General features: G+C 59.3%; 5 protein-coding genes across 5 annotated transcripts; 2 read left to right on the plus strand and 3 right to left on the minus strand.

Moving 5' to 3' along the window:
• Nucleotides 1-1,124, minus strand: VTJ83DRAFT_5618 (uncharacterized protein; the record flags this gene model as incomplete). The annotated part of the gene is made up of 3 exons (XM_071012238.1): nt 1-686; nt 800-887; nt 1,065-1,124. 3 exons carry the CDS (start codon nt 1,122-1,124, stop codon nt 1-3), a joined length of 834 nt encoding a protein of 277 aa, XP_070864993.1.
• A 1,077-nt stretch (nt 1,125-2,201) lies between these two features.
• Nucleotides 2,202-3,203, plus strand: VTJ83DRAFT_5619 (uncharacterized protein; the record flags this gene model as incomplete). Its single annotated transcript, XM_071012239.1, has 1 exon — nt 2,202-3,203. One exon carries the CDS (start codon nt 2,202-2,204, stop codon nt 3,201-3,203), a length of 1,002 nt encoding a protein of 333 aa, XP_070864994.1.
• Nucleotides 3,204-4,572: 1,369 nt separating this feature from the next.
• On the minus strand, nt 4,573-6,907 carry VTJ83DRAFT_5620 (uncharacterized protein; the record flags this gene model as incomplete). The annotated part of the gene is made up of 3 exons (XM_071012241.1): nt 4,573-5,301; nt 5,405-6,610; nt 6,716-6,907. 3 exons carry the CDS (start codon nt 6,905-6,907, stop codon nt 4,573-4,575), a joined length of 2,127 nt encoding a protein of 708 aa, XP_070864995.1.
• Nucleotides 6,908-10,255: 3,348 nt separating this feature from the next.
• VTJ83DRAFT_5621 (uncharacterized protein) lies at nt 10,256-12,620 on the minus strand (the record flags this gene model as incomplete). The annotated part of the gene is made up of 3 exons (XM_071012242.1): nt 10,256-11,095; nt 11,160-12,338; nt 12,609-12,620. 3 exons carry the CDS (start codon nt 12,618-12,620, stop codon nt 10,256-10,258), a joined length of 2,031 nt encoding a protein of 676 aa, XP_070864996.1.
• A 4,981-nt stretch (nt 12,621-17,601) lies between these two features.
• VTJ83DRAFT_5622 (uncharacterized protein) lies at nt 17,602-19,679 on the plus strand (the record flags this gene model as incomplete). The annotated part of the gene is made up of 2 exons (XM_071012243.1): nt 17,602-18,480; nt 18,549-19,679. 2 exons carry the CDS (start codon nt 17,602-17,604, stop codon nt 19,677-19,679), a joined length of 2,010 nt encoding a protein of 669 aa, XP_070864997.1.
• Nucleotides 19,680-22,156: the final 2,477 nt, after the last annotated feature.

Raw genomic sequence — 22,156 nt, forward strand, 5'->3', positions numbered from 1 at the left:
TCATTCGATGCGGCGCTCCTCGTCCTCGGCGAGCAGCGAGTCACGTTCCCTTGGGGTTCCGCCCGCGTCCCGGTAGAGAACGTAGTGCTGGACCATAAATATCGAGTCGTAGACCATGGAGACGTTGCCCAGGGCAAACTTGACAGGATTACCAGTGATGCCGGACCAGTCATGCTGGAGGTAGCTGTCGATGGACTGCTGGGCGAGGCTGAGAACACCGCCCAAGACGTCAAGGAGGATCTGCCAGATGCTCCATCCCCGGGTGGAGCGGTTCCGGTAGTTGACAATGACCTGGGGCGTGTACTTGATGAGGGTGATGATGAGCTTGACGTAGGACAGGGCGTAGAGGGCATCCAGCCAGACCCACGACGAGACGGTTTCGGTGCTGTCGCGGTCCGGGGAGGCGAGGACGGTGAAGACAACAACGGCAACGCCGGTAACGCAGCCGAAAAAAACCCCCAGGATGAAGCGGCTGGGTTTGTTGCCGAAGCTGGGAGCAAACCCCCATGCCGCGGGAAGAAGATACTGGCTGGTGGTAATGGCCGAGAGGACGAAGGCGTGGGCGGCAAAGGCAATATCGTTGAACTGCACGGTGGGTGTCAAGCCCTTGTAGCGCGCAGCATACTGGGCTCGGATCAAGGGGGAGTAGTAGAAGGCAGCATTGTAGACGAAGTAGGCGGCAAACCCTGGGCGCACAAGGCATGGTCAACTCGGGGAGTGGAGGTTGAGGTGGAAGCCAATGGTGAACCCATCGACGCCGGAGTACCCCAGGACAGGAAACAGCGGTTAGGTAGCGTACCCAGCGTGTTGATCAAGGGGAAGTCGACGGTGGTTCCCGAAGTGGACTTGCGTTTGAAGTTATGGATCGACTGGGGATAGAATGACAGCTACACACCATCCGTCAGCCGAGTTCTTCCGGCATGTCTGCCCGCCTGCCTGCCTGCTTGCTTGCTTGCCTAGGTCGTGCCTAGGTCCGTGGTCATGGCCATGACCATGGAGTTGGCGCATGCGGCGCCGTTGAGGGGCAGGTTGAGCGAGACCGGGGACGGGACGGGACCACCTACCGACCACGCAAGAAAGTACCCCACACCAAAGAGGGACGACAGAATCTCTAGCAGGCCCATGATGATGAAGGAGTGGTTGTCGGAAGAAGACGACAAGGACCCATGAAGGCGAGAAACCAGCCAGGGTGAAGGGCGATGGAGCGCACGAAGCATCAAATGGGCGATGAGGTTGGAGAGCGATGAAACAAACAAACATCCACACGTGAACACTTGAATCATTGACAGCTCAGCCCCACTGCCCGACGGTTTGCAACGGGTTCCACTGATCGCGTGCCTGGGCCAGCAGTGGGGCGGCAGTCGATGTATGTAGAAGTCCCATTGGGGAAGGCGCTAGTGCCGTTTCAGGTTAGACGGCCAAGCCTGCCAAACGTTGCCCAGCGTTGGGAATGCGGCAAACACGGAATGCGCGGCATCGATGGCACCTTGATGGGCACGGCGGATCGCTGTCAGCCTGACCGGGAGCCAACTGTCGGGCTCTTGCGCTTGTACTGTACCCGGGCCGTCTCTGGGGAAAGCACCGGGCCATTTTAAAAAAAAAACAAGATGGAAGATGCAGGCATCCGTTGCAGGGCACGTGCTCTCTTCACCTTCCATGGAGGCCCCCCCCCCAAAAAAAAGCACCCGTCATCTTGTCGTCGGTCTTATCGGTCCGCGGTCTGCACACACCGCGCGCCGGACAGCTCTGACGTGCTGATTCATGGCCAACAGGGAAGCCAGCCGAAAGGACGGGAGTCGGGGCCTGCGGGACGACCCCATCAGGAGGACGAGATGCTTGTGGCTGGAACATGGAACACCGCGTTTCCTGGTTCCTGATTCGAGCGATGCCATGCCCGTGCTACGCTATCTGGCTGCCCCTGAACACGCTCACCGCTTGGGACCAAGCTCCTTGTCTTAGGTGCTTGATAGACAGAGACTCTCGGATGCGGTCCGCGCCTAGGTTATTTAGATTCCAAACAACGGCCATGTGAAGGAGGATTACCACCTTCGCCATCCTCCTGCCCGCCTACACTGCTGTATACAAACCTGTCTCTCTCATCTCTGCGTACATCGTTCTACTACAGCAGCGCTGTCTTTCTGCTTGGCTCGCTACCAGACCTTCGCCGATCAACAGACAGGCAGACACGCCGCCCATCCACAATGCCTCGCGACCCGCCCACCTTCCTCACCCTCCCTCTCGAGCTCCGCCTCGAAATCTATTCTTACCTCCTCGTCCTCCCGCCGCCGCCGCCTCCGGAGACCCAGCAGCCCATCTATCGCAGCCCCCGGTTCTACACGCCCTCCTCCACGGGCCAATTAAGCTGCAAAGTCTACAGCGACGCCAAGCTCCACCCCCAGATCCTCACCGTCAACTCGCAAATCTACCACGAAGCCGCTCCCATTCTCTACACCCGCAACACCTTTTCCCCGACCTGGGTGTTTCTCGCCGGCCGGGTAACCCTGCTGCGGTACTACCACGACTACTCCTCCTCCGACAATCATGGCCAGCAACGCCTCCTCCACCACTCCCACCACCACCACGGCTCCGCCCATCGTTCTTCTCTTGCTCAGCAACAACAACAGAGCCAAAAAAGCCGGCAACAGCAGCCATCCTACCACCAGTGCTACTACACGCACACCCCGTACTACCTGATGGAGCCCCGTCACACCCTCCAGCTCGACCTCATCCGCCGCTGGCACGTGCCCGTGTGCGTAGACACGTCGTCGTCGGCCGTCTCCAAGCTGAAGAGCGCGGCGGCCCGGTACCTTTCGGGCGCGGAGGAGGTGACCCTGGAGGTGTGGGGGGGTCGGCGTTCGGGGGCAGCCGCCGCAGGAGCAGAAGCAGGAGACGGGCCGGCGGACGGCGCCACGGCGGGCGACGAGGTCCTCGCGCCGGACATCCTGCGCCGGTTCGAGCACGTGCGGAGGGTCAGGAGGGCGAGGGTCGTCGGCGATGACGGCCGGGGCGGGCTGAGCAAGCAAGGGGCCGTCAAGGTGCTGGGGGGCCTGGAGGGGTACGTCAACTGGTTGGAAAAGATCATGATGTCGTCGGAGCCAGAGGAGGAGGAGGAGGACGAGGCATGTGCCTGGGAAGGGGCCAGAACAGAGGTGGGATGGATGCCGGCGGGGGCTGTGCGGGAGGTGCTGTTGGCAGGGGCTTGAACTGATCTTTTCTTTCTACACGGCTTGCTAGGCCCGTGTGGCTAGTAGAGAGAGAGACGGATACGGTATCCCGATCTAATGTAATCAAACGCAATGATGAAACGGTACGACCGGGCGGTTATGCGCAACGTGAGGCGGTCTATCTTTGGGAGGAAGACAGGAATATCGTCTAAATTGTAATCTCCGGGCATGGCGGATGGACTCATGGACCGGGGCATGGAATGAAGGATAATTATCGAGCGGTTCGGGATATAAGGGACGCAACGTGTGGTTATAAGTGTGGAAACGCACGCTCAACCTACCTGCACTGCTCCACAGTCCACTTACACACACACACACACACTTACACACACCAAGCATCACCATTTCCCCGGAAACCAATGCTCTCATCATACGTGCTCATCTCTTCCCGTCTAAAGGACTCTACTCTACCCGTCTGTGCATGTGCCTGTCTTTCCTCTTTGCCTTGGTGTCCGTCTGTGTGCTACGAAGTACAGTCTATGAGAACGACGTCCTGTTTTGTCTGTGTCCACACAGTCTCTTCCCCTTACCCTTCCCACGCTTTCGATGTATGCCAGGCGAGGATGGTAAGGAAGATGAGGACGAAAAAAAAGAAAAGAGAGAAAGAAAATTACACAAGGCAAAACCACCCATCCGTCCGTCCGTCCATCGATCCATTCCAACGACCATTACCACCCTTCCATGGTTTGCTTGACTTTTTTTTTCGAACGTCATCAGCAGATGGGAACAGGGACATTGGAAAAAAACAGATGGCAAACAAACACAATTTTGAAGACAAAAGACAAAAACAAAGAAAAAAAGAAAGAAAAAAAAAGGGAGGAAGGAAAGAAACAAGCAAAGAAATGTGCATTGTAAATCACACAGTTCCCCCCACCCCCTCCCAACCCCCCTCCCCCCAGAACGCCTGCTCCCTTCGATGCTTTGTAGCATGCAAATGCAAATTGGTCTGCGGCCATGGCTCCGACCCCGAGGGGGAAGAACAAGTCATCCCGGGTCGGCAACTCCCGATGATACCCATGCACGCACGTTGGCGTGCAACGAGTCATCTGCAGCCCGCTTGTGCAGACCCGGGCCCGGGGTACCTAATTAACCGGCAGCCGCGCGCTTGTCGCTCGACATCCACACCCCCCCGTTCTCCTCCCCTCCCCTTCCACGGCCGATATCGCTTATACGACACTGGTGGCCGGCCTTGGTTGATTTGATAGGAACCTCAAGCACCGTGAGGGAATAAAACAAACAAAAAAAAAATCCCGCAGCGCTTCAGGTGAGCTAAGGTAAGGTGAGGCAAGGTTCAGGTAGGTACCGCGGAGGTAGAGATGGCAGAAACGACGACGACGACTCGGGATGATCAAGCCGATTTCGCCGTCATCCACGCCGGCAGGCTCTTCCAGCCCTCGGCGCCCGGCCCGAGCTTGGTCCTGCCAAAGTTGCCGTCGAGGTCGAGCAGGATCTTGAGCGCGTTGCGCGAGCGGTAGAAGGTGCTATCCGCGGCGCGCTCCTTGAGCGTCGAGACGGCGTCGGCCACGCCGGCGGCGACCTTGGCCTCGGACGGCTTGCCCGGGAAGGGCAGGACGTTCTGCAGCAGCTCGTAGGCCGCGAGGGTGAAGCCGAACTGGGGCGACGAGCGGAAGATGCGCGCCGGCCCGCCCTTGAAGAAGGCGCGGAAGCCCTCCTCCTTCCAGATGGTCTTGGCGGCGTGGCGGAGGCCGGTGTAGGCGGTGTCGCCCTTGCGGGCCTCGACCTGCAGGCGCGTCTTGATGACGTCGCATGGGGTGGTGAGGTAGGCGGCGGGCATGCCGGCGATGGCGCCGGCGGTGAGGAGCTGGAGGACGCCGAGCTTCTTGGTCGGAGACTCGCCGAAGAGGTCCTTCTTGAGATGGTTGTACACGGGGAAGTAGATGGCCGAGAAGGGCACGTCGCGAAGCAGGCAGGCCGAGGCGCCCTTGTAGAGGCCGACGAGACCGAGGTTGCGCACGATCCACATGGCGGAGCGCTTGGGAGCGCCCTCAACCGACTTGGCGACTTCGCCCTGGACCTGGAGACGAATCTTGACGATCTCGAGGGGGTTGGTGAAGACCTGAGGGGTTCAGTTAGCACCACGCCTTTTCTTTTTTCCCGTTTGCTCGACAATACCGAGCCAGGTGAGAGGAAACAAAAGGGAAAAAAAAAATAAAACTTACCACTTGGCAACCACCGGCGGCACCACCAGCAATCACCTCCGACCCCCACCAGATGTTCCCGTTCTTATCCGTGAGCCAACTGCGCACCAGGTCGTTCACGGTCAGCTTGATGGCCTTCTCGGGCGCCACGCCGACGAGCTGGGGGAGCACGCCCGAGTAGAGGCCGCGGAAGCCCTCGTTGCGCACCACCTTGCGGAAGCAGTCGATCGAGTTGTTGTACAGGCGCTGACCCGGGTCCGCGCCGCGCTGGTTCTGCATGCGCGTCTTGACCAGGTCGATCGGGTACACCATGAAGGCGCCGAAGGCACCGGCCAGGGAGCCCAGAGCAAAGTTGTAGGCCGACTCGAGGGACTGCGCGACAAAGTTCTGGCCGCGCGTCTTCTCCGCAACGGCAGCGACGGCGGGCTCCGCAGCGGCGGCGGCGGCGGCGGCAGCCTCGGCGCGGCCGCGCCACGAGGCGTCGAGAACCTTGGCGAAGTCGCGCAGGCTCAGGCGGCCGCTGGGCTCGTCGAGGCTGGCAAAGTGGAACAGGATGTCGGCCTCCATGGGGGTGAAGAGGGCGAAGCGGGTGGTCTTGGCGGCCTGGTGGAGGAACTCGGTGCGGGTGATGCGGCCGTCCTTGCTCTTGGCGCAGGCGGTGCGGACGATGAGCTCGACCAGGTCCATCTCGTTGAGGAGGTTCAAAAAGGCGCGGACGTTGGCGTACGAGACCTTGCTGCCCTGGGAAATGTTGCAGAGGGTATGCAGGTTCTCGATCAGGTGGTCCGAGAGCTTGTGGCCCGAGGTCTGCTGGATGATGGTGGCGAACTCCTCGGGCTCGATGAAGCCATCGCCGTCCGCATCGAAGCGCTGGAAGGCCTGGCGCACGCGCTCGCCTTGGAGGCCGCGCAGCATCTGCGAGAACTGCTGGTAGTTCATGTCGTGGCGCTTGGTCTTGCTGCCAATGTACAGCTTGGCCCACTCGCAGTTCCAGTCGAAGGGGATGCTGTCGGGGCTCTTGTTGAGCTCGTACAGGCGGCGGAAGTCGTCGTACTTGACGGTGCCGAGGCGCTCGACGTCGAAGAGGCGGAAGGCGATCTCGTACTCGGCGTCGGGCTTCTTGAGGATGTTCTCAAAGTAGGCCCAGTCGGCCAGGTTGACCTTGCCCTTGCTGGTCCGGTCGGCGACGTGGAACAGGATCGCATACTGCTCGCGCTTGATCTTGTGCTGTAGGGGCGACGGGGCCGGGTCAGCATCGTTGGCTCATGGATATACGCAACTTGTCTCCCCCCTTCCCCTTTTAGAGGCTTCCTCGGCGAAGGCTGAACTCACGTAGTCCTCAGTGGGAGGGGCAACGGCGTCTACAAACTGCTCCGGGCCGAGGAACAGCTCGCCCGTCTCCGGGTCCTTGATGGCATGGCGAGTGAAGCGCGCACGGGTCTGCGCCGAGAGCTGCGCCGGCTCCTCGGAGCCAACAAGCGTCTCCTTGACGGCCTCCTTGACGGTGGTGACCTTGGAGGACATGGTGAGCCGCCGGGACTTGGGATGGCCGGAGCGCGATCCGAGTTCTGGCTCTGCGACTGAGGGCTTGGAACCGCGGCGCTGTTACGAGGGCGTGGGTTGTTTTATTTTTGTTTCGGAGGGATCTGGCAGGCCCGGTAGACGATCGGCGCACAACCCGATGAGTCGGAGAGAGGGACAGAGAGACAGAGAGAGAGAGAGGGAGAGAGGGGGAGAGAGAGAAAAAGAGAGAAGAAAGAGACCTCGTTGGTCGGGGCGGTGGTTGTGTTGGAATGCCCCAAGCGGCGCAGAATGGCGGGGGGTTCAGGTTAGAGAGGGGCGGAGTAGAGAAATTGGCAACAAAAACGAAGAAGCGTGTGAGGGAAAAATCCACAACCGGAAGTAAGCCCAAGCAACACGTTCTCTACGGGCGGTCTTGGCGCAAAGGAAGTGTGCCTGAGAAGCCCTTTTTTTTCTTGTTTTTCCTTTTTCTATTTTGTCGTTCAACCCCAATGGCTGGTTGCCTCTCGAATTGTATAAGGGCGAAGGGAGGAGGAGAAGAAGAAGGGGCAAGCTGGTGAGGATAAGGGGAGGCGATGAGGATAGGATAGGATAGCCTGAAGTAAGATAGCGAAGAGTCAGAGAGGGCCGAGGAGGCGCACACACAGCCGCGGGAGTTGGCAATTGACCAGGCTGGCTCGAGCAAAGAAGATGGCTAGTGGAGGTCCGGGATCCGATATTGATGAAAAGGCCGGTCGGGAACCGACGGGAGGGTGGATCTGGAAGCTGGATCTCTTCTTTCACAGGGCAGCCCTTGGGCGGATGGAAATCAACATGGAACGTCCCAAGATCCCCGAGACTGAGTCAACACCAGGTTTTTTTTCTTTTCTTGCCAGTCTCCTCTCACAAAAAAAATCTCCAAAAATGTTCTCACCCAATCCGATGTCGCAGGAAGGGAGGGTTACAGTGGAGATGCGAGGGCGGTAAGCCTCCTCTGGGACCGTGTGGTGGTACGCAGCATCATCTCCCGAAGCCTCCTGGTTGCGACAGCGTTCGCAATTCAGCCGACAACTCTGGAAGCAACACAGAAGGACTCAGAAAAAAAAAACCTCCTGGGTGGCCAAGCGACCGGGCGAGACCCCCGCGTTCCGGGTTAGGTTGTTGCTGTTGCGCAAGCGGCCCATGCAGATCCACGGGACCCTGATGACGGGGAGGGGTAAGGTAAGGTAAGGTAAGTCGGGCCCGCCCCGAGGGGGGGCGCACCCTCCCGCTCGGCACGCCGAGGATCCCATGAATGCGGGCGGAGGCGGAACAAAAGTTTGTTTTGGATAACTAGGTAGGTACAGCAGCCGTAGGTACCTAGGTACCTACCTCCCTACCTACCCCCATCGGTACCTACGGTAGGTGGGTATCAACTGTACCTAGCGTACCTGAACTACTCCGTACCGCGCCAAAAACAGTCCCCGTGCGGGGCTGTTCGGGGCTTACGTAACGGGGCCCATCCCTCCCACTCCCGGGAGACGCCGGAGGGTTCCGGGCTTTTTGCAGAAGTGTTCCTGACGATCGGGGATTCGGAGAATCCGACCGCCACCAGGGGAGTAAGGGGAATGCCCCCACAGAAGCCACACACTGGAACCCTCGAAGCGGGAGGTGTGGGGAATTTCAGGGATGGCCACCGTCACGTGGAGATGGGGTGCAGAAGGATCCCCGATCAACAAAAACACGCGTGGATGTGCGATGCCTGCTCCAGCTTGCGTCCAGCAACACCGCAGGTGGCTATCCCGTCTTCTCTTCCAATACCAGGCCCTCCCTGTGAGCCCTTCCGCGCCACCATGTCTCACCAGTGACAGAAACTTGGAATGGGTGCAAGACGGCACGGCGGATTGGCCCCCCCCAGACTGACACCGACACATTGATACACAGACACACATGCACACCTACACACACACACAGGGAGAGAGAGAGCGAGAGAGATCCCGCGTTGCGCAAGGTTGGGAGGAGGAAGAAAACCATCGTGGCCATGTGTCTATGTATTTCCCCATAAAAGAAGAATCGTTCCTATCAGAGTGCCATCCGTCCTCGAAACCGAACCGAGCCTAAAACCATCCTTGCCTACCCTGTCCCAACTCCCTGGAAGAAATAAAATCCCCTCGATACCAGTTCACCGTTTCCAGGAACAAAGGAAAATAAGAGAGATCCTCCGGCCCAGCATCATGCCGCCCCCTCCAGAGGCGCAAATAATAACAAATACAAGTAGCCTTCTGTGGCATATTCCCCCCGCCCAGAGAAGTAGAAAGAAGGCCGCCCCAGCAACAACCTCATGGCCCTTGTCCCGATTACGCCATTGTGCTGCTGCTCTGATGCCGGATGGCCTCGTCCCGGCCGTCACGAGGCTGGCCGCCTCCATGGAGCCATGGCGGTCCATCCGTCCCGTTGTTGTCCAGACCCAGAGAGATCCCCCAACGCCGAGCAACGCACAAGGAATGCCTCGATTGTTGCCTCGCTCCGCGCCTCTCGATGGCTGGCGAAGGCTGGGGTATCGTCGAGACCCTGAATGAATCATAGATAGGAAAGGGAAAGAGAGAGAAAAGAAAAGACAAAAGAAATATAGAAAAAAAAGGAGATGGCCATGACCTCATTACTCTGTCATTATGAGCATCATAGCCGTTTTTGTTGCCACCTGCCAAAACACCACCCAGCAGCAGGTATGCCGTGGCCAGTGTGGTGTTGGGTGTATGTCGTTGGTCACTCGATGGTGCCCTGGTGATCTCGTTGAACCGCATTAGGAAAACCCAGCGCCATGCAACTCGCGTCTGGTATCCGCTAACCAAAGACCACTCTCGCTACCACCTAGCTCGGGTGCCTTGGCATGTTTCTGCATCATGCTTCGCGCTCCGAGCAGGCTCGCGGGGCCGGGTGAATTAAAGGCTGGCAGATCCAGGGCGGGCGTGGTCGTCAAAAGAATCTCGCCGGCGAAATGGTGCCGACGACAACAACGAGTTCAACATCTCTTTGTTTCCGTGCTGCATGGCTGAATGACCGCATGGACAGCAGCGACGGGTGAAGAAGACCCAGGCGCGTCATGATTAGGAAAGGCTGTCATGTCGCCACGTGCCAGCCGGCTGCTGGCCGTATTATAAGGGAGAGAGAAAAAAAGGAAAAAGGTACCGCAGATGGGCCGAAAAGAACATCGATGTCGAGAGTCGGGGGAAATTAAGTGAACACGCCGCTGAACGCATCGTGCTGCTATGGTCCAGCACGAGGGGCGTGCGTTCTCGACGCGAAGGTGTACATGGAGAACATCAGCTGACCGGAAACGGACGAGGACGAAAATCATCGAGGACGTCGACACTTGGTCGGGGGGGTGTCGGACTAGGCCTGGATCGAGACGAAGCTCTTTTGCGAGGGCGCGGCCTGGACAGCCATGCCATGGTTGTTGGGCATCAGAGGCGTCTCCCGCTCAGCAGCCTCGGCGTACAGGGATTCCAAGGTGCAGCCATGGGCGATCCTGGCCTCGACGAGGCCCGAAACGTTCCTGTGCTTGGCCGTCGTGTACTTCTCAAAGACGGCGCGGTGATGCTTCATGGGATCCCAGCAGCAGTCGAAGAGGAGCTGCACCAGCGGCTTGAGCTGGCTGAGGGTGTAGCCGGAATAGTGGACGTGGCCAGGCGTCCAGCCGCCCTTGCCGAGAAACAGGCGCGAGATGCAATGAGCCCCGGCGGCGAGATAGCTCGGAGGGCAGCTCACGAAGCGCTCGTCCATGATGGTGATCTCGAGGAAGTACTTGGCCATGGTGCGCGTGTCGAGGTCGTAGTCGTCGGCCTTGCTGATGCGGCGCAGGAAGCTCATGGGACCAGGCCAACCCATCTCAAAGTGGAGCATGCTAAGCATGAAGCGCTCGGCCTTGAGAATCTCATCGGCACTGTAGCCCGAGTCCACCATGTAGACGATCTCCTGGACCGATGGACAATTGATCTCCTCGTACTTGGCCGCCACGAAGAGGGCCGTCGCGCCGACCAGCTGCAGCTTGCCCAGGGACACCACCTTGACCGAGAGGAAACGATCAATGCAGTTGACCGTGAGGAAGAGCGTTTCCGGGAGGAGGCAAAACCGGTGGTGCACCTGGACCAACCAGTCCATCAAGACGGAGCGCATCGACCACTGAATCTCGGTCTGGTCGTCCATGTAGTAGGCGTTGGGGCACATGCGCATCTGGAACACGTCAGCAGGCCGAACGGAATTAAGATAGTTGGGAAACCGAGAGAGATGAACCAACCTCAAGCTCGCGCATGTACGAAAAAATCTCGTCGCCGTACTCGGCAACCATGCTGACATCCCAAGCCTCCTCCTCCACCTCTTCGATCGATTGGTGCTGCTCCACATAGGCCTTAGCCATCTCGAGCTCCATGCGAACATCGGCCGTCACGGCCGGGGCGAACAGAGCGGTCTGGCTGCTCGTCGTGTTATCACCGTGCGAGCGGATCGAATGCGCCGTCGTGTACTCCTGCTCCTCGTAGAGGTCCTGTTCCTCCTCCTCATCCCAAAGCTCCTCCTCGAACTGCGCGGGAGGCTCCGGCTGAGAGGATCCAATGTGACGCAGGGCGTCTTCCAGCTCGTGCTTCGACGACCGGAGATTCGACTTCTCCAGAGGCATCATGGCTTCGCCCATGGCGTCCCGGGCGTCGCTGGACATCTGATGCTCGACGGCGTCCTCGTAGGCTGCCTCGGTGGCGTTGTCGTTGATGTCGCCCTCGCTAACCACCTCGACGATGTCGGGATACACCTCGGGCTTGGTCTGGGGCTTTTGGACGTGCTTCTGCTCGACGCGGAGGACAGGCTGGCTCTTGGTATGGCGTGGGTTCTTGGCCGGGGCCGGCTTCTTCACCAGGATGGCAATGTCATCGGCAGGAGACGGGGCCTCGGGATAACCCGACAACCGAGACGTCTCGCGGTCGTGGTGGACGAAGGTGCCCTTCTTGGGGACGACGTTGCGGAGGGCGGGTTGGGCGAGAGAAGCAGCCGCGTTCTGCTGGCCAAGGGCCGCGCGCTGCGAAACACCGGGACCCTGCGCTGTGGCACCCGGACGAGGTTTGGCAGCGGGGGCAACGCTCTTGGTTTGGGTCGACGCTCGAGGGCGGCCTTGGTTGGCACCCGTTTTCTTGATTTCGGTTTGGCCTTCGCGAGTGACCGCGGTGGCGCTCGGCTTGGGACGAATATCGCCGACCTCCTTCTTGACAGGCTTGCCAGAAGTGGTGCCAGCACGACCCCTAGTCGTATTGCTGACGTCCGCAAAGGCAGTCCGCTTAGGAGGAGCATTCAGAGCGGCGGAAGCGGCGGGCATGGCCTTGAGGGCGGCGCCGGTAGACTTTTGGCGGTTATGGGTCGCTTGCCTGGAGACGATGATGTTGTTTTCGTCACCATGGGCCGCGGGAATCGCGCGCGCTGGGCGCTGAGGCTGTTTCGGCGGAATGCTTGCGTCAGTGGATTTTCTCCCGGCGGCTCGATGAAAGAAAAGAAACTTGTTGAGCAGGTCGAAGAGGTCTCACGTGGAATGCCACGGGATGTTAAGGTTTGTGGAAGAAGAAAAGGTGGGAGGAAATGTGGGGAAAGGAAGAAGATGCTGGCGCATAAAGAGCGAGACCCAACTGAAAGAAAAGAAAAAAAAAAAAAAAAAAGAGAGAGAGAGAGAGAGAAAGAGAGAGAGAAATGGTAGGTGAAGACATACCTTGGAATCCATTGCGGCAGAGGCTGAGGGTGGCGGTGGTTGTTGATGATGATGCTATCCTCTGCTGGCGCAAATGCTTTCCTCTTTTCTCTGAGGTAATGGTGATGCGCAAAACGAATAAAGGTTCCGTTGTTGATGACAACGCGAGTACAGTCTTGCGAGATGGCCGACGACGCGATGTCTTGACAGAAGGTTGTCGAGGGCGAGTCAGTCGCGGATGGTTGGGGTTGCCGACGCGGATGGTCGCGGCGCGGGGCGAGAAAAGCCCACGACCGTAACAAATTGCTCGCGCGTTGGAAAACGGCGAATGCGCAAGATGCTGGGATCGCGTCGGGTCGACGAAAAGAACTGTGGTTGTCGAATTGGGGAAGAAGGGGAAAACGACTCGATCTCGGTTCTGAGTGTTTGACGCGATGGAAGATGCGCCTTGCACTAGCCCGAGAGCGCACTCATTGGGAACAATGGACGATGGGAAGGGGAAACAGAAGGAGGGGATCAGGAAGGTTGTTGTGGGTTGGGAGAGGAAAGGAAGCCGGGGAATGGAATGCGAAACCAAAAAGTTGTGGGGATCTGTAAGGTACGGCACCAGAGCAAGCTCCCTTCTGTTTACGTCGTGATGTGCAGAGTAAACATGGACGTGGGGCACGCACCCAGGTGGTCTGTGCCACCCCTGCCGGGCGTTGCTCAGTGGTTGCGCCGTGCAGTCTCGAAAGGCCCACTTTTCTGCAATGACGTAAACTTTAACCCCAGCTCAACGGACCAACCACATCGCACGTTTTACGGCGCCCGAATCCTGACGCGTTCTCGATTTCCAGGTTGGAAAGCGTCAAGAGGGCGCAGAAGCCACCACGTTGGTCTGAACAGCTCACAAAGCAAAGTTTCTGAGCTGCGCAAACGTGAATTTCTACTTTGCAACCATTTTTCTCGTTTTTGTTGCCTCTCCCAGGGCGGGAGCGGGAATCTTGCCAAGAACGCCGCGACGCGACGGCCTGGGTATCTTCGACGCCACCGCAGCGCGAAGTCACGTGCCTAATTACGCCTGCAACCATCAACGACATTTCTTCACCTTTGAATCTGCACATTCGAATCTGAGCTTCTCATGATGCTTGTCGAACGAGGGCGGGCGAGTTTGGGGCCGGTTGAGCCGAGTTTTTCAACTCCTCTTCGACCCCACATCTCCGCTCCTCTCTCTGACAATTTCGGGCCTCCACATTCACGTCTTGCCCTGAAGTGGGGAGGGGGGGACGGTCGGCATTTTCTGGCCGCCCAAGGAACCAGCTGGCCAGTGAAATCTCAGGGACATGAGGGATTGTTTTGATGTTTTGGTTCCAGCGACGCCTGCGGCGCGACGAACGAACACAGCCTGCATGGTCGGGCAGAATTGTTCTGACAAATTGACCCGAGCCGCGACGGGAAACTCGCCCTCCTCGTCCCTCCCAAATATCAGGGCTTGGGTATCCCGGGCGAGTCACCTAATTGGCGCATGGTCCAAATGAACGTTATCGCATGCAGATCGCAGCACCTGCGCATCGGTTGCCAGCTTGACTCTGCTCTGTTTTTTTGGTTCTTGTGTTGCGCTCGCCAGGTCGGAGGTCGCAGGAGCTAGGCTTTCGCCGTCTTAGGTTTGGGCGCGGCGTGCTAGGTTCTCCATACCAGGTCAGGCTGTTCCAACGACCGAGATTCCCCGCTGCGGCATCCGCGGCTTCGGGGCGAGCGACCCGTGCGCCAAAGATTTTGCGCCGCGACGTTCCAACACATCAATGACTGCAAAGCGTGACAAACCGACAGCGGGGAAAGAATTGGAGAGGTAAAGATACAAAAACGATGCATTCTTGTGGTGGAGCGCGGCAGCGGCTGCCTCGACGTTGCCTGGCTGGCGTCGGCAAGGGGAACAGGGGCTGTGGCTCACCCGGCCAAGCTGGCGTCGTTTGCCAACCGCAACCAACCATGTCATCGGGCGACAGCGAGGACCGAATAGCGGTTCCTTGCGCAAATCAGCGGCGCGAGGTTCAAACACATCATCGCCATCATCGTCATCAATAACAACAACATCCTCATCCGAAAAGCCCCGTACGGTCCAGGCTCGGCGTCGAAGACAAACGAAGACGAGAGACCCATCTCGGGGACCGCCTGCCCCAGCTCCCATGGTTTGAGAGCGACGAGCGCGAGGGCGACGGGGAGATCGAACGAAACCTCCACTTCGCCTGCAATCTGCAGCTGGGTGGGGACCGACTGGGCGAGATCGCGGCTGCGGTCGACCGATGGGCTTCACCTTGCGGCGCACTGTCCTGGGGGTGCGCCATTGGCAAAAGGAAGCCCGTTCCTGTTGTTGACATCCAAGCCGAGCATGCAGGGCGCTGATTCGACGCCGTTTGCATTTGAAACCCGTTGCCAGCGCATCGCGCCGCGGTATGCCATTCTTCAAAGGAGGGGAGGGGGGGTGGGAGGGGGAGGCGAAAGCGGGCAAGCGGGTAGCGCTGCGCACCACTTGGTTTGCCTTCCGCCCCCCAAAACGGGCGCTGCCGAGATGCTCTGTCGAGGGTTCACCTGTTTGAGCCCATTTCCTTTTCATTGTTCCTCGGGCATCTGTCGTGCTCAATGCAAAGCGCAAGGAAACTCAGGCCGGCTGCCCGGCAGGAGAGGTTGCCCGGATCTCTGGGCAACCAAAGACTGTCCCAATCCCCAACGTCGAATCCGCCGCCAGCGCAAGCGCACATGAGAAAGAGAGCGCTTGTCAGCGCATGACCGTGACCTCCCGACAGACCCCTGCCCCAGTCGCCCCGGCTTGTCGCAATCAAGGTACTCTCACGTAGGGCTCCGCGACGCCGCTTTTCCTGGACAAACGACGACCGACCGTCTCGCGACATCGAGTTTGTCAGCTGTTTCGCCATGTTGACATTGGGTCGCCGACGAAGGCGCCGGGCGCATTCATCAGCCAGATGGAAGAGCTTCCGCGCATTCCAACGCCTCAGGTCTCAATTGTGCGCCAACCCGGGCCCACGGGTCCCCACTCGTGGGTTCGCTGTCAGTCCGCCGATTGGCGGCGACGCCTCCTCGTGCAGACAACTCCACCTGCCACGGCAGCGCAACGAGGGCGGGTGTGTCGCATCGGCTCCCCCGTTCAGAGAGTCGCTTTCTTTTTTTGTGCTCGCCAGATCGAGGAGGAGATTCGAGTTGCCCGAGGAGGACCTGAGCTGGGTCGCATCACATTGCCAGGCCATGGTGCGGATTTCTATAGCTCTGCCCATCGTGGGCGCATCTGGGATCCCGGGGGTTTCTGCTCTGCTGTGCGCTCACATCGCAAAGGGGGGGGGAGGAGGGTTGGATGAACTCGCAGACCTTGTCAACCCGGGTGGTTTGGGCCCGACAGCCGGCGCTGGATCGTTGTGCACCATCGCCGTACTCTCAAATCATCCAGCCGATGTACATACTGTGTATCTTGTGGCGAGCTCCCCGTCAGCCGTCGGCGAGCCGATTGCCCACCATCAAAGCTCCAAACTCAGCAGGACGGATGTCGACCGTGATTTACCTCGTCGCAACCATACATCTCGGGACGCCAGCCTGGCTCCACGGCGCCAGACACAAGCTCAATGGCCAGGTTCCCTTTCTCATGTGTCCTCGCCGGCGCCGACGGATCGTGTTCCAGCGCCGGCTAACGGCGCAAAATGGAAATGCGACCAAGATTGCGCTCAACCTCTGGGCACACACCACCATCCCAGATCGCTGTCGATCCAGACCGTTCCCCCTCTCCCAGTGGCCAGCTGCCCTGGGGGCCATCCGTGAAGCATGCGGAGGGTTTGTCATTTGTCGGCCTTGTCATGTCTGTCCTTGTTGCTCCCGGGCTGTTTCGAGGAACCCGACATGGGTCGACCAGGCAGGGTGGTGGTGCAGGCGCTTTGGCCGTGCGGAAACCCAGATCAGCTCCACCTCGAGATCTGAAGAGCGCATCCAAGCAGCACGCGACCTGACCAAGCGGGCGGTCATGTCTTCACATCTTTTATGAAAGGTGAGCAGGGCATCCGTAGATGCAAATTCCAAGTTGCAACGCATTCTTATCGTGCGGTTCTGCTGCTGAGCCCCCGAGCAAGAGTGGCGGGCTCCAAGGGTGGTGGCACAGTGCGAGGAGCACCCAGCCAGCCAAGTCCAAGCACTGGGACAGCGAGTCCAGCGCCTCTGAGGAGAGTCTGGCGTGCGATTCCACCGGCGTCTGCCTTTTAACGCAGATTCTTGCGACTCCTCCGTCCTTCTCCCACGCACAACCCGCCCAAATTCCCCAACTCGACTCATCCAGCCCACCCAAAACACCACCGAGGCCTCTATCCATCTCGCATCGTCGTCATTTTTACTTTCCCGCTTCTGCCGGCGAGCGTCTTGTGGCCCCCGACGTCTCCCCGTCATCAGCACCGCCGCTTCACCGTCCTTCTGTCCCAACGGGATCCCGTCCGCCGTCGGTCCGGCGTTGGGTCATTTTGTGTGCGCGAAGCCGCCATCGAGCCATTTGCCGACCCAACTACCTCCTCCTCGTGCCGCCTGGTAAGTGATTATCATCCAGGTGGTCCATGCGACCAAGCACTTCCTGCACGATGCGACCCGTCTTTGTCTCCTCCCCGCTTCGGTCTCGTCCAAAGTCGCAGGAGATCGCCGGTCGGTGGCTTCATTGCGCCGGCTCGGCCTCGACCCAGACCATCGCGGCGACCGCCCCTTCTCCCCTTCTCTCCGCCTCCCCCGGCCCCATCTCCTTCTCTCATCGGCATCATTGCTACCCCCCTCGTCGTCCAAGCACATCAATTCTGACGTTTTCGTCTCATCAGGAGAGCCTCGTCACCCACCGCAAGCGAAATCTCCGTCCTTCCTCCTCGGCGATTCCCACCGCACGACCACGACATCGTTCCCTCCGCCGGGAAACAACACCGCAAGGTCACACCAACACGCTTCATAACCGACGCCGCTCACGGGCTCGGGAAGATTGCGGGCTCGGCTAGGCTGGCCTGGCATGCAATTGTCCGAGCGTGAGCCGACGTCGTCCGCCGACACTCAAGCTCCGACCGTGGCGAGACCGCCCCGTATCGACACAAGCTTCAACCACCTACACTTTCGTTTTTCATCCAACATGCCCGAGAGAGCGCCGTTGAACGGCGCGCCACTATCCGCGGCGCCCATGCTTGCCAACGGAACAAAGCCCGACCCCGAGGGTCTACACAGCGGGAGCGTATCCCCTCGCACGGTGTCGGCGCCCAGCCTGCCGACCCCCAACCCTCCCGGAAAGAGGGTCGAGTTCGTCTTGTCAGCACCCTACCGCGCTCGCCTGCCGCTGCGGGTGTCCATCTTCCTCCATGATACGACCGACTCCATCGTCTCAACCGTCAAGAACTTCTTTGGTCTCTATCCTGCCCCCGGCGTCTCCAAGGGCATTAGCTTCGAAGATGAGGAGGGCAACACTCTCATCGCCCGCTACGAGAACTTCCGCGAAAACATGACGGTCCACGTGCGAGTGATCGAGTCGCCGCTCGAGTCGGATTACCCCGGCTCCGGTCCCCCGCACGGATATTACGGCTCGCATGGCCTAGCGCCGTACGGGGTGGAGGTGCACGCTTCTCGTCCCAGCTCCCACGCCTCCCGCCTGCGCAGCCCCTCGCCCAACGGCCGCGGCCGACGTAGCACATCGACCTCGGCCAATCATGCGTCCAACAAAAAGGGTCGCTCTCGCTCGTCCAAGACCCGCGACGGCCTTGGCGACAGCTTCAGCTCTACCAACGGGGACGGCGCGGCCGGATCATCCGGCCGCGCCAAGGAGCAGATTGGCAACACTGACATTAGCGTCGAGAACATCGTCGAGGGCGGCCGCCGCAAACGTGCCAAGTTCGAGAGCGCGGTAAGTATCAGGCCGCTCAAAGAACCTACGAGGAGTGTCTGGTTGCTCATCCATACTTCGCCCGGCAGGAACTCCCTCTTTTCGCTCCGCCGCAGATGCCCGCCTCGACGTCGAATCCTTCCGTGTCGCCCGCGCGCCGCCTGGACCCTCATCGGAGCCCTCTTCCGTTTATCCCGTCGGGACAGAATCCGTTCAGCCACCCCCTGCCGCTGCAGTCCCCGCACGCATACGCCAACGGCTATCCGGCTCCGGGGTTATACTCGACGCCCGGCGGCGACGGCCGCCGCGGCCGCGAGAGCTTCGGCCCGGCTGGCAACGGGGTTGCCGCCCACATGATGACTCCCGACCCCACGGTGCGCAGCGCCGTGTCGGAAGAAGACAAGGACGTGGCCATGCAGCTGATGTGGATGTCGACGCACGGTCGCGCCTCGGCCTCGACCCAGGACGACATGTTCAGCGGTCGGGCCGATGCTACGTCCTCGGCGGGACCCACCAGCGAAGCCGAAAGCGATAGCGATGACGAGGCGCCGGCGGCGCGCCGCCAAAAGCTGGACGGATCGGGTGCCCACAAGAAGGTGGCCAACACGGCCGGCGGCTACTTCGCCGGCTCCGGCAACGGGACGGAGGTTAGCGACGACGTCGAGGTCTCTAGCAATTCCGCGGCCAAGCCGGCCAAGCTCAAGACGAGCGCGGCCCCGGTTGCGAAACATCGCCTGCAGTCGCCCAACAAGGTGAAGCCCAGCAAGCCGGTCAAGCCTTCCACCAAGAAGGCCGGGAGCGTGGGGCCGTTGACGCCGTCTTCGCTCCCCGGCTCCCGCACTCAGTCGATCGCCTCGACCCCCGGCTTTGCCCTGCGTCCCGGAGAAGAGGAGCAGCCCGACCTCTCGACCAAGCCCCGCTGCCAACGCTGCCGCAAGAGCAAGAAGGGCTGCGATCGCCAACGTCCCTGCGGTCGGTGCCGCGACGCCGGCATCCCCGCCGACCAGTGCATCAGCGAGGACGAAGGAAACGGCCGAAAGGGACGCTACGGCCGTCACATGGGCGTTCCCATCTCCCAGGCCGACATGCCTCCTCCGCCCCTCACCAACCTTCTGCCCCCCGCTCCCATCGCTGCCGCCGCCGCCGCCGCCGCCGATGGCTTGGCGGGCACCATGCCACCGCCTGCGCTTGCCGACAAGAACAAGAGGCGTAAGAGATAGAATCGGAAACGCCAAGCACCCCACTGGTCAATATACGTCTCTTCGTTTTGTCTTGAAAGCTGTCGCTTCTCCATGATGGTTGCGCAATGGTATCCCGGCGACTCGGCAACCGCGCCCTCCATGGGCCGGCGTCCAACTCTTGATCTCGCGCGTTGCATCTCGATTTCACCAAGGCATGCCTATCATCACTGGCTTCGTTGGTGGCTTTTTCTTCGCCTTATTTTTTGCCCACTCTGGTCCATACGTTCCATTGTTTTTGTCTTGTCTCCCCGGCGCCTCAACCATCTCCCGCCTCATCCCTCGGCCCCATGGAGATGAACAACGACGATTCCATGTGAGGATCTGGACGGCCGGCACGACATCACCGATGGTTCCGTAATGCCTATCAGGACCGACCACAATCGACATGCGGCGCTGCTTCAACATCAGCACAATCATCCTGTGGCTGAGAGGGGATGAGGCAAAACAAAAACAAAAAAGAAAGATATCATTTCGGATCTTCGTCGCATCTCTGGGCGGATTTTCTTCGGCAGCAATCCAACCAGCATGTGAGCGAGAGAGAGAGAAAGAGAAAGAGAAAGAGAAAGAGGGAGAGTGCGGCTGATCCAGGAAATGTTTCCCACCTGGATTTGAAGACGAATGGAAAGGGGCGGCTCTCGACGGCTAGAAAGGGGGATGGGCTTGGAAGGCGGGAAATTCCGGGCAGGCGAGTTAGGCGCTGGGCGGCTGGTTGATGCATTTGTTAGCTTGTGTTTCTTACCTATCATTTTGCTTTATGTAAAAAGGAGGAGCGTTTCGGTTGTGACACTTTGGCGGCAAAGAGGACACAACGAGTATCATCATTACCAACAACACGAGCGGAAGCGGCCATAGCGGTATCAACAGACCGGCAACGACGACAGAGAAAGAGAAAGGGGGAGAGAGAGGATCGGCAGGAACATGGACGGGACGGAGAGGAGGAGGAGGGCTTTCCAGGAGAGGGGGGGGGGGGGGGGAGGGAAAAGGAGGTTGATGAATGGTTGGTGTCCTGGCGTTTTTGGCTTTGGCTGCTTTTGCTTGTCTTTCTTGTGTTGCTATTACTACGGTTGTTGTTGTCGCTCTCCTGTTCATGCGTCCCTTGATGGAGTATCTATTACCGCTTCTCAATGTTTCTATCTCTCTCAATCATGGGGTGGGGTGTGGTCTTTGTGGTCGCGAAAGTGGGCGGTTGTCTGTTTCTAGCCAAGTCTCAGGCAAATCGGAGTCAGTGAAGTCAATTGGACCAAGGCACGGTATACTTGGGGCGGTGGTCTGCGTGAAATTGGTTGGTGGTAAGGGCGGGTAGCGGTTTGTCGAGAGTTGTCTCTGATCACCTACTCTCCTGGCGTGGTGGCTGTCGTCGGCTGGGCGGTAGGCGGTGGGTGGTGGTCGGGTTAGGTTTTGTTCCATTTCATCCTTCTCATCTCCATTTTGCACCTCAGTTGAAGCCACTCTATGGTCTAGTCCCAGGGTGGTTGGTGCATTGGCTCCCTCTCCTTCTTCTTGGATGCACGTGGAACATGGACAGGTCAACCAACAGGTTTCCTTGCAATGTGGTGCAGATCATGTATGCTCTTGTTGCTCGGTATGGCTACTTCCGTGATCCCGGGCCCATCACACGGAGTTGGCTGGTTGGATCACGCAATTCATCCATCATCTTGCCACCGATATGGGGAATCCCGCTTCTGCGACTCCGTGACATGTAAACCGCCCTGTGAAACAAGCTTCCTTCCCGTACCCCATCAACTGTCACACCACGGCAAGAAACGTGATCCCGGGTCCCATTACGCACATATACGCAGTAGGACTATTTGTTCAATGCTATGCGATGGCTGCAGCGGGTGGACCTGTCTCTTGCAGTTTCAAATATCGCTCGCTCCGAGTCCATGTCCCCGGAACGCCCCTGTCCGATCCTTCCACCCCTATTTTCACGCCCGATACAATGAAAAAAAAAAAAAAAAAAACGATCGATCCAGCCAGCCGGGTTATGGGTTGACTCTCCGGCAGAGATTGGTTGGGGTGTGTGTATCGGAAGGCCCATGTTTCTCCGCCCTCGTATTACCATGGCTTTGGAGAAGCACCTCAGGCAGATGGAATTCCGGGATCCGGGCCCTTTACAAAAACACGCCTACGGTAGGCGCCTTGCCTTCTTGCAGCGGGGTCCCGTGTTGTTTTCCAACCCTGCTGCGCCCGAGCCGGTGTGATATCCCCCCTTCAAGAGAGTCTGTCTGACACAGTGTCGCACCGTGCCTGGTTGACCTGCGCCCCCCCCCCCCCCGACGACCCGGGCCGTGGGCTCATCAACCTGGAAGGCTTCCCTTCTGCCCATGTGGGTCTCAGCCCCGACCACTTTCCCTTTCCGACCAGATACTGGGAAATGGCCGCATGCTATTGGCTGATAAGATCAGCAAGGCTATGTTGGGATGTTGAAGGGGTTCCGCTTTTTTTTTCTCATTCGC

The sequence above is a fragment of the Remersonia thermophila genome, chromosome 5, assembly GCF_042764415.1.
Source record: "Remersonia thermophila strain ATCC 22073 chromosome 5, whole genome shotgun sequence".
In the NCBI taxonomy this organism is placed as follows: domain Eukaryota; kingdom Fungi; phylum Ascomycota; class Sordariomycetes; order Sordariales; family Chaetomiaceae; genus Remersonia; species Remersonia thermophila.